Below are 10,971 nucleotides of genomic sequence, written 5' to 3'. Positions count from 1 at the left end.
ATGTTCATACAGAAATCTCAGGAAATAACATCATTACATAACCAGTTTCCAAAACTAATAAACAATTTAGGCTATCAGAGAGAACAGTATGGAGAAAGACCAGAAATAAAAGGCCAAATCATCATGCATTTCTTGTCATCACAGCAAGTAAATTACACCAGACAATGGTTTGGGCCTATTTGTCACAAAGGGCACCACAATTTTCCCTATGACTCTTTTGCTGTAACTTTCCTTAACAACAATTTTCAAAGGATGTGAGAAGGGAGGCCCTTCTAATTTAAAGAGAAAACAAAAACCAAAATAAATGCACACAAAAAGTTCTTACTTCTTCCTCTCAGAGCCTAATATCCTAAACAAATCTTTAAAGTACTGTGGGACTCGGACCACCACGTTCTCGGAGGGGCTGATGTCTTTCAGGTGGGGATACAGCCTGACATCAATGACCTTCTTGATGTAGCCCAGCCAGTCAAACTGAGGGGAGAGAGAAAAAAAAAATGAGCAAGGAAACCTTTGTAAATTAGGCAGCAAGTAACAAGAAAGGCAAATAGAGTAGGCTGAGCATAATTGATTCCTTGAAATCTTACACCAAATAATTAAAGATACAACTGTTTATAATTTACTTATCTAGAAGATTAAGTGTTAATCCTTGCCATTTTGACCTGTGGTCTTAATCACAAAGAATTCTGCCTTCTTTACTGGGTACAAATGGATAAGACACTTATGTAGTAATGCACATGCACTCAAGCATGCTCCCTAGCTTCTCTGGCCCTCCTCCACTTCCTGAACTCTCTCTCCTTCATCTCTGCATACTGCTTTCTCAGCCCCCTGGACTCTTCCTCTAGTCTATGCTCCATTCCTCCCATGTCTTTTCCTTCTCTCCCCCACTTCCTTCCCTTCTTCTGTATACACACTCCCTGGTCTCTTCCTCTGTAGTCTCTCCATTCCCTAGACACACAGATACAGACACCTCAGTACATTTTCTGGTCACCTCCCCAGCACAGTCTTAACACAGGAGGAAATAAACAGCAACAGAAAGTAACACCCTTATATTCTTCAGAGCATTGCTATTTCGGTAAAACACTGCTCGATGTTTTAGACTGGCTCTCCTAAAAGTGATTTATCAACCTTGTCTCCCTTGTTTGCTTTCACTGTTGAAATGGAAAAACAGTTACTCATTTTCCCAGTGTCCAGCCCCCAAGTTCCTCTCCTCAGTTAGGTGTGGTCACGTGCTCCAATTCTATTCAATAAGAAATAAAGGGAAGACATCTGGGGAATATTCTGGGAAGCCTTTTTTGCTGTCCCTGATAAAAGAAAAGTCAAATGTGACCATCACTGGCCCTTCCCTCTTCTTCCTGTCTGATGGAAGATGTGATATATGGAACTATGGTAGCTGTTTTACAACCATGAGTCATCAAACATGAAGTCAAAATGCCAGTACAATATGGAGAGTGAAATAGAACTTGGGTCTTTGACAACACTATTAAACACCTGAACCAACACCAATTACTTCCAACATCTTGACTTACGTCATGTAAAAAAATGGGCTTTAAATTTTAAGCCACTGTTGGAAATATTTTCTGTTCCCTAAAACAGAAAGCATCCTAATGCATACACAAGGGATATTTTATGTGATAGTTGTCAAAGATGATGATAACTAAAAAGACTGATGGTAGGTTTTACAAGGCAAAAATTTACACAGATGAAATACAATCACTTGTAAAGTGACCAGTTAAGAGAAAATTTCCTGGATAGTTTTCACCAACCTGGGGAATCATGGCACTCAGTTCAGAAATGTTCATTTTGTTGTACATGGCCTCACTGGTTCGGTTTTCATGTGGAATCATTATCTGTCAGAAAGACACTGGTTATTTTTTTTTCAAATGAATCATTTCTTACTGCCTGACTACTATCTACATGTGCCAAAACATCTGTATATTATTATTAAATTTTTCAAGATTTTGGTGTGGTGCCCAGCTGAGGGGAGAAAATAAAAAGACAACATCTTAGGCAGGATTAAGAAAATTAAAAGAATTTACAATCCTCTTCAGTATAAAATATTGCTCCCAGTATAAAAAATAACTTCTTAGAATCTCCTCCTCCTCTAAAATTTGGAGAAATATAATGCATTACTGGCTTACTTTTGACAGCCAAACTGAAGTTGGACAGTTTGAGGCAAACATTCTACTTTTACCTGTCTCCAGATAATAATCTCAATACTCTATGAGCCAGAGACCATCATTTGATCTCTAGGGACAAATTTTCACTGACAAACACTAGGTTATCTAGATACCACTGCTACCCATGATCATTTTGTCAGTAACAATTTCCCTTATTTTCTCCTCTTGTTTGTTTGGTTTTGAGAGTCTCTTTACCCTTCTGTTGGGGTATGGATTTGGTTACCACCCAGACACATATCCAAACCTCCATCTGTGGCCCTGACTCTCCATACTCTTTCCACACCCAATGCTCATGCTCTTGGCCATTTGGCCAAAACCAAATCTAAGCTTTTTGCATGTGATATGTTTAACTTATTCTAAGAACAGGAACACTTATTACCTTCTTCAAGGGACATCTTAATCACTTCTTTTGACAAAACCATACCCACCCCTGAATCACATTATGATTTTGCTTTAAGGCCTTCTTTTTAAAAATATTTTCATCTTCTTGGTCCTGGGGATTGAACCATATGGTGCTTTGCCACTGAAGTACATCCCCTGTTCTTTTTATTTATTTTTTTTATTTATTTGTTTTTGGTACTGGGATTAAACTCAGGGGTGCTGTGTCACTGAGCTACATACATCCCTAGTACTTTTTATTTTAAGGCAGGGTCTTTCTTACTAAGTTGCTGAGATTGACTTCCAACTTGCAATCCTTCTGCCTCATCCTCCCAGGTCACTGGGATTACAGGCGGGCACCACCAATGCCCGGTGTTTTAAGGCTTTCTATAATTTAATTCTTTTGCACGACACACAACTCTTCTACCATTACATTCCTTATCCACTATTACCCCTCCATGATTTGGACTATGATTCAAGATTTTGCATAAGATTTATTTTCTCTAACAATCCTTTTCAATTAAACTCTACTTGGTTCTGATCACAAGGGCTACTCCATTAACAAGTCCTCTCCTTGTACAAAGTCTCTCTATCTGGGATTAGGTAAATTGCACGCCCTTTTTTGTTTTGTTTCTATGATGATGGGGATTGAATCTGGGGCCTCATGCATGCTAGGTAAGCACTCTACCACTGAGCCATTTCCCCAGCCCCTAAATGCACACTTTCATGGATGCTTTACAAGGACTTATTTGGGCTTAACTGGGCTGTCCTGCCTCCCCAGCCTTAGAAGTTTCCCTAAGACTATGTATCCCACCAATGTTGAATGGATCTAGTAACCTGAAGCATGGAAGAAGGAGGGGAGCATTTCTAATGGGCCAAAAGTACACACACCATGGATTTTTCAAGGCAAAATCTTAGAGGGCTGAGTGGAAGACAGTTGCCCTGTGTGTTCTAAATGCCCCAGTGCCTTTAGCTTCTCCCCCTTTCCCCTCCATAGGGGAGACTGCATGTACCTTCCAGCTGTATGTTAATCATTGCCTCTTCCATCCATGCCTCCTCCTCCTGCCTCAACTCAGGCTCACAACCCCAGGTTGGAGCCCTCTGACCTCAGAGCTGTTTTCAGCTCTATGCCAGCTATTCCCCTCCATATAATGGATTTGTCACTTAATTGAGCCTCTTGATAATTCCCAGTCTTGCCTCAGAGCAGCTGTTTTTATTTCTCTTCTTGGTCTAACTCCCTGGCCTTCCCTGTTTTTTTCAAAACTTCAATCTAAAGCAGATCTCTGGGCCTCCTATGTGCCTGAAAAAGGGAATCCTGACAACCTGCATACACAGCCTAGAGGCAAAGTTGTGGACTTCAAATACCTGTGGCAGTATTCACAGTATACAGAGGTGACATACAGGCATGATCTTTTGTATTGCAAGTAGGAGATGGGAAAGAGGTAATGTGAACATCATCTCAGCAGGAAGGAAGCCCCATTCCCTCCTGACCTTCATTCTTTACCCCTACTCCATACTTCAACTTACTACTATTACCCTACCAAACATGAAACCAATAAACATTTGGACTTTTATTTGCCTCAGGTTTTTTATCAAGGTCCATTACAAAAGACCACAACCCATATGCAAAGTTTCTTGGTACAAGTTTGTTTGCTTTCACAAAAGTTTCCCCATAAGCAGATATCACTATATTTGTTTTCTCTGAACCTGTGAACATACAGGGCTTTCATACTTTGGTTCTTCTAGAAACTGGTTATTTTATAAACAAAGAAAACCATTTAAGATTTCTCATTATTCTCCCATGAGTTTGTTTTCATGCTGTTTTGTCTCTAACCTGAGCCTGAAAGAGTTTAGGAGACTTGGGGAGACTTGGTCAGAAGAAGTTTATGACACAATGACATTAATTGGTAGACAGACTTCCCTGAGCCCAGATCTTGTATCAGACTTACTCAGTAAGAATGGTATGAAGAGGGAAGGGGGTATGGGGATAAGAATGATAGTAGAATCAATTGTACATTATTACCCTGTGTGCACACATAATTATACGACCAGTGTAACTCTACATCATGAATAACCAGTAGAATAAGAAGTTATACTCCACTTATGTATGATGTGTCAAAATGCATTCTACTGTCATATATAACTAATTAGAACAAATTTAAAAATTCTTTAAAAAATGAAACTCAAGGACTGGGGTTGTGGCTTGGTGGTAGAGTGCTCGCCTAGCATGCACAAGGCTCTAGGTTCAATCTTCAGCACGACATAAATGTAAAATAAAGATATTGTGTCCACCTAAAACTAAAAAATAAATATTAAAAAATGAAACTCAATCTTCACCTTTATTTCATATTCTAAATTTAATTCAAAATAGATCAGAGACATAAATGTAAGAGCTAACATTCAAAATTTTCTAAGGGAAAATAAAGGAGGATAATCTTATTCAAAAAAAGCAGACTGGGGACTGGGGTTGTAGCTCTGTAGCAGAGTGCTCGCCTCACATGTGGAAAGCACTGGGTCTGATTCTCAGCACCAAATAAAAATAAAATAAAGGTATTGTGTCCATCTACAACTTAAAAAAATATATTTAAAAAAAGAAGACTGGATTAAAAGTAACATTCCAGAGTTGGGGGTTGACTCAATACTATGCATGAGGCCCTGGGTTCAATCCCCAGCATACACACAAAAGAGTTATTAAACATTTATATTCTATTCAGGGTCACACAAAAGTTTGTCTAGGAAAATAGTCTGGTCTTTCTGCTGCTATTCTCTGGCCACAACTGAGCAGCATACAGACATGGAATGTGTTTTTTTAATCTTTATTTTATTTATTATTTTTATGTGGTGCTGAGGATCAAACCCAGGGCCTCACACATGCTAGGCAAGTGCTCTACCACTGAGCCACAACCCCAGCCCTGAATGTGTTTTGTTTGGCTTGGTTTGATACCAGGGATTGAACTCAGGGGCACTCAACCACTGAGCCATATCCCCAGCCCTATTTTGTATTTTATTTAGACAGAGGGTCTCACTGAATTGCTTAGGGCCTTGCTTTGAACTCACAATCCTCCTGCCTCAGCCTCCTGAGCTGCTGGAATTACAGGCGTGCACCACCACTGGACCTGGCTGTTAAATGGGTTTAAACAAGTGGAAAGAATGAAGAGCTCTTCTTCCTGCCATAGTTCTTCTCATACTTCCCAGAGGGGATGCTGTTAGTTCTACTTTGGACCCAAAGGGCAATGACACAGAACATTGTTACTTGATTGCAATTTTTATTTTCATTCAAGATATACTGACTTTAAAATAAGAAAAAGAACATGAATAAAGGATTTTCAATTAATACTCACCTCAGCTATCTTAATTTCTAATCTAAGCACCGACTTCATGTCATGCTCTGCTCGAGAGCTGTTAGCTCCTAAAAGCACAGCAGTGTCCACCATGAACCTATAAAGGGCATCCCGATACTGTAAGAGATAAAGAAGCAAGTGACCATGTCAATAGCCTACTAGAAAATACGTTTCAGAAAAGCAGGAAAAAAGATAGAAATAAGTGTCCTTCATTTTCACTCTGTGCTCAAAGTATGGTATAGGCATTATATAACACTAGCTACCCACCTACAACTTTGGGAGACAAAAAAAGTGATGGGTTTATGAGACTGTTTCCATAAAAGACAGAGATACTCAGTCATCAAGCATCAAGAGAACTAGGCTTCCCATAACTGGCTATATTATGGATACATGAAACATCTCCAAATGAGCCTAGAATAAAAAGTTAATGTTCAAGTGTCCTCTTTTCACGCAAGTGAAGCTTTAATAAAATAAAGGGAAATGACTGTTTCCAAAAGCAGGAGTCCTGATCCATAAACACTGATGGGAAGTATGATTTATTCTCTTCCAGCTCAATTTATCCACCTTCATACTCAGAAATGAAAGATGACTGCAGTTATTAAGGCCCTGTGTCTTTTCACTTTTGTACAGTTTCCAACAAGTTCCCCGTGGCTCAGGGGGAAAAGATGGGAGAGAAGGGAGAAATGATGAGAGAAACCTAGCAAATAGCAAATATGAAATTTCCTCCCTAATGTACACCTGGACTCTGTAAGCTATTCTTCCTATGTGTATGATCTCAGGCCCTATACAGTGCTCAGCACATAGTGAGTCATTAATAAAACTGATCTGATCAGTAAGCAAGTTTTGCAAATAGTCTTAATAAGAAAGAATTTTTTTGTCATTCCCAATTCAATTCAGAAAAAAAATCAAACTACTCAATACATATGCAAGGTGACTTGCTAGGCAGTCTGTGGGAAAAGGCAATGCAGATGAAAAATTAATAATGCTTTAGTCTGGTTCTCAATGTGTGATCCAGTGAGGAAGATAAACATGTCATTACTAACCATAACATTAGTAGGACAAAATTAATTTCTTACTAAAGTTTCATGTTTGGAAACTCAAGAACTGGAGAAGGATTCTTACCTGGAAGATTGGGGATGGAGAATTTGAGGAAGACCTGTTTGAAGCAGTGAGGAGGACAAGTTGCTTTGGTTGAGGGAAAAACAAAAGTAGATGAGTCAGAAAGGAAAGGTGGGTTAGGATCAACCATGTAGAGGCCTTGAACTCCTTCAAAGAGCCTGTTTTCAAAGCAAAGGCACTGTGGGAGCAATGCTATAAGAACAGAGCTTATCCAGTGGTGCTAAGAAATCAGTAGAAAGAAGGGAAGGAGGGACCAGTTAAAAGATTGCATGCTGTAGACAAGATAAGGGTAAACAAGAATCAGACCCAGGGCAATAAAGGTAGAAAAGAAGGGCCAAGTAGCTAGAAGAGATATTTTGAAGGTGGAATTACTTAGATTTGACTTCTTGTTTATAGAAGGAAGAGATGAATTCAAGCCTCGTTGCTGAGAACCTAGCAGAAACAGAGACGCTCCCAAGTTGGTAAATATGCATTCTACTTTGTAAGAGGACGATTTGCTAATCTTCTTTAATGAATGTCTTCAGCCAGAAAGCTGCTTAGGGTCTTGGCTAGTTTCCTGCCCTCCAGAGCCTTCTCCAGACAGAGGTTAGTACTAGTAGAGATCCAAGAGATAAATGTCTGAAGCTCTTTAAGAAGTTTGATAAAGTTTCCAAAATGAATTAAAAGAGTCAGAAATGGACCAGCTCTTTCCAACCTCCAGGAAGCTATTAGGTTTCCCAGATAGGACAAGAAGTCTAACCTCATTGATACATTCTGTTCTTATAACCCTCTATTAGTCTGTGGCACCTGTTAAAACTACAGATTCCCAGACTCCACCCCAACTCCACTAAATCAGATTCTCTAGGAATTGACACCTAATAGAAGCTTCTCAAGTGATTCTTAGTACAATATGAGAACTATTGGTCTCCCAGGTATCTGCCCCCACACTTCACTTCTACAGTGCATACTGTGCACTTCTAAGGAATAAGCGCAAACTTGTTTCTTGGTTATGTCATTGGCATGTGCTGTCTCCCTGGCAAGATCATGAGGGCACTGAGCAGGGGAATTTGTATACCCTGACACCCAGGCTTCTAGAAGACAGGGGTGGAATTTATCTGCATGAATAAAAGGTGTTTGTCTCCTGTGTTGGAAAATAATGGTAGTGAATAGCAATACTACTTATTTCTGATGAAGAAGCAAGAATCTTAGAACCCAAATGATGAATCTGACAGTAGCTTCACAGGGTTGAATACTTACTGATTTGGCTTCTGTACTGTTATCCAGGTAGTCTTCCCTCACAGCTAGGGAGAGTGTTGCTTGGTCCAGCTGTTAAAACAAAAACAGAAGGCATTCTGCTGGCACTGTAGATTCTATATACCATGTTACCAATAATCATGAGATCATCTCACCGCAGCCATATTTTGAGCTCGTATCACCATTACAAAAAAAAAAAAAAATCCATTCTACTCAGAGCTATATGAAAATAGGCACTTTGTAATGGTGGATCTTAAGTATCTGAGACCTGCCACTGCTTCCCTGATTTCATGGTTTGTAATCCTTTTGAGTTTCTATCAACACTGAATAGCACCAAAGCAATTTGAGTTAGAATAGATCTTAGAGATTATCTGCCCCCACACACACTTATTTGACAGGGGTGGGGAACAAAAGCCAGAGAATTGATATGACTTTCCCAAGGTAATGTGATTGGGCACAGCTCAGTGTAAGTGTCTTCTGTTATCAGATCTATTATCTTCATTACTGCAGTAATTTGCAAATGCCAATGTGGATGGAGTTGACCAATCAGACCTTCCACTTCCCTACCTCTAAAATAATTTTTTCCTAAAGAAATCAAATAATAATTTTGAGAAATCTTTGCAAATTTTAGAATCTCTCTGCAATGTTAAGGATAGATAACAAAAATCCAATAGTCAGACAAGTAAATAAGTAGAATTATTATGATACATTATAATATAAACTCTTGAAATAAAACTTATAGCACCATAAATCCAGTCAAAAGAAAGAACAGTCTTTTCAAAGTACATGCTATAAAAACTGGACATCTTTATGCAAAATAAAGTGGAACTATACCTCATACTTTGTACAAAAATTACCTGAAAATGGATCATGGATCTAAATGTAAAACCTAAAACTATAAAAATTCTAGAAGAAAAATAGAGGGGAAATTTTTGTGACCTTAAGACATAAGAATGAAATCATGATTACATAAAAGAAGTTAATAAATTAGAATTAATATTAAAAAGTTTTGCTCTGTGAAAGACAAGCCAGAGAATGGATAAATATTTTTAAATAATATGTATGTCAAATGATGTGTATTCATAGCATATAAAGGCTTCTCGAAACTCAATACTAAGAGAACAATCCATTTAAATGTAGGCAAAAGATCTGAACATACTTCACCAAGGAAGATATGCAGATGGAAAATAGGCACATGAAAATATGCTCAACATCATTAGTCATTAGTAAAATGTAAATTAAACCCACAATAAAATACCACCACACCTCTTTTAAAATGTAAAATATGTCTGATGAGTGTTGGGGAGGATGTGAAAAAACTAGATCACTCAAATATTGCTAGTGGGACTGCAAAGTTGTCCAGCTAACTTCAGAGGAAATCAGCTTGAGTTTCTTATAAAGTTAGACATACATTTACATATAACCCACCAATCCTACTCCTAGGTATTTACCTAAGAGTATTAAAACTTGTACCCCCAAACCTTTATGTAATTGTATTCTTAACCATCAAAAATTGGAAACAAACCAAATATCCTTCAACCTGTGAATGATTAACTATGATACACAATGAAATACTATCCAGCAATAACAAGGAATGGACTGCTGATATATGCAAAAACATGGGTACATTTGACTTACATTCTAAAAGAAAAAAGCAAAACTATAGGAGCAGAGAACAGAATGGAAGTCACCAGGATTTCAGGTTGGGGAAAGAAATTGACTACAAAGGGACAACAGTAAGTAATTTGGGGGGTGATGGGATCACTCTATTTGTTGATTGTGGGTGGTAGTTACAAGATTCTATGCATTGATCAAAATTTACATACATATACATCACAAAACTAGATTTAATTGTATATAAACTTAATTTTTAAAAAAGCTTCCAGACACTTCTCTAAATCCTATGGCTTGTTTTTCCTTGAATGTCAGCAATTGACTAAAGACTAACTAAAATGGATCCCAACCACAATAAACTGTCCATATTTAAATCTGATTTGCACATTAAAAAGTTAAGCTGAATTAATAAGATACAAAACCTAAATAATTTAACACAAAAATTAGTAGCATCTGAATAAAAACTGAATCCTACATTCCCATATCATTATTTTATGTAACTTTAAATTGTTCTGATCCATCTCCCTCTAGTTTCTTCTCTTACTATAATCTCAAATATTTTACTCTCTTTTGAATACATGAAGTCTGAATAAGATTATAGTTTTCCATAAAAACCTCCTTCACAAGAAACAAATTTTGCAAAGGCCAAGCTAAGAATTAGTGATGTCATGGAAAATTCAAGGAAAAATATTGCTATTGGGTTGTTTCTTGGGGGGAGAGATGCTTTCAAAATATCCATTTTGTCTGTGTATTGCTAAAATCCTCAAATTATTTTTTTTGACCTTCTCTAATTGGCCTGAAACAACAAAGTCACAAGCCAGTCTGGCTTCTTCCTGCTGCAATTCCCAAAATACCACTGTTTCTTCCAAAAATTAAGTAAGACAGGATCATGAAACAAAATATTTTGATTAAGATGCTTTGGCCTTCAATTAAATTTGGACCACTTGGAAACTCTTGTGAGCTTCAGTCTCACAAGAAAAGAAACTGTAGATAATATCAAAAAAGCCAAAGTTTCCTCTCATGAAATGAAGATAAACCCACTTATTTTAAAAGTTTAGATAATTTAAGTGAGGCTACCAGACCTTTTATAAACCCTTACATTATTAGGG

The 10,971-nt window shown here is 37.8% G+C and overlaps 1 protein-coding gene across 1 annotated transcript in view; it reads right to left on the bottom strand.

The window, feature by feature from the left end:
* Phex (phosphate regulating endopeptidase homolog X-linked) overlaps positions 1–10,971 on the bottom strand; it is a 194,478-nt gene that overhangs the window by 139,603 nt on the left and 43,904 nt on the right. Inside the window, exons 6-9 of the mRNA XM_015488079.2 lie at positions 8,252–8,320; positions 5,897–6,013; positions 1,764–1,847; positions 326–471 (exon numbers count right to left, since the gene is read on the bottom strand). Coding sequence (XP_015343565.1) covers positions 326–471; positions 1,764–1,847; positions 5,897–6,013; positions 8,252–8,320 — 416 coding nt within the window. The remainder of the gene's footprint in view (positions 1–325; positions 472–1,763; positions 1,848–5,896; positions 6,014–8,251; positions 8,321–10,971) is intronic.

Source organism: Marmota marmota, unplaced genomic scaffold (assembly GCF_001458135.2).
Source record: "Marmota marmota marmota unplaced genomic scaffold, marMar, whole genome shotgun sequence".
Classification (NCBI taxonomy): Eukaryota; Metazoa; Chordata; class Mammalia; order Rodentia; family Sciuridae; genus Marmota; species Marmota marmota.
This window is presented reverse-complemented; position numbering and strand designations above follow the sequence as displayed.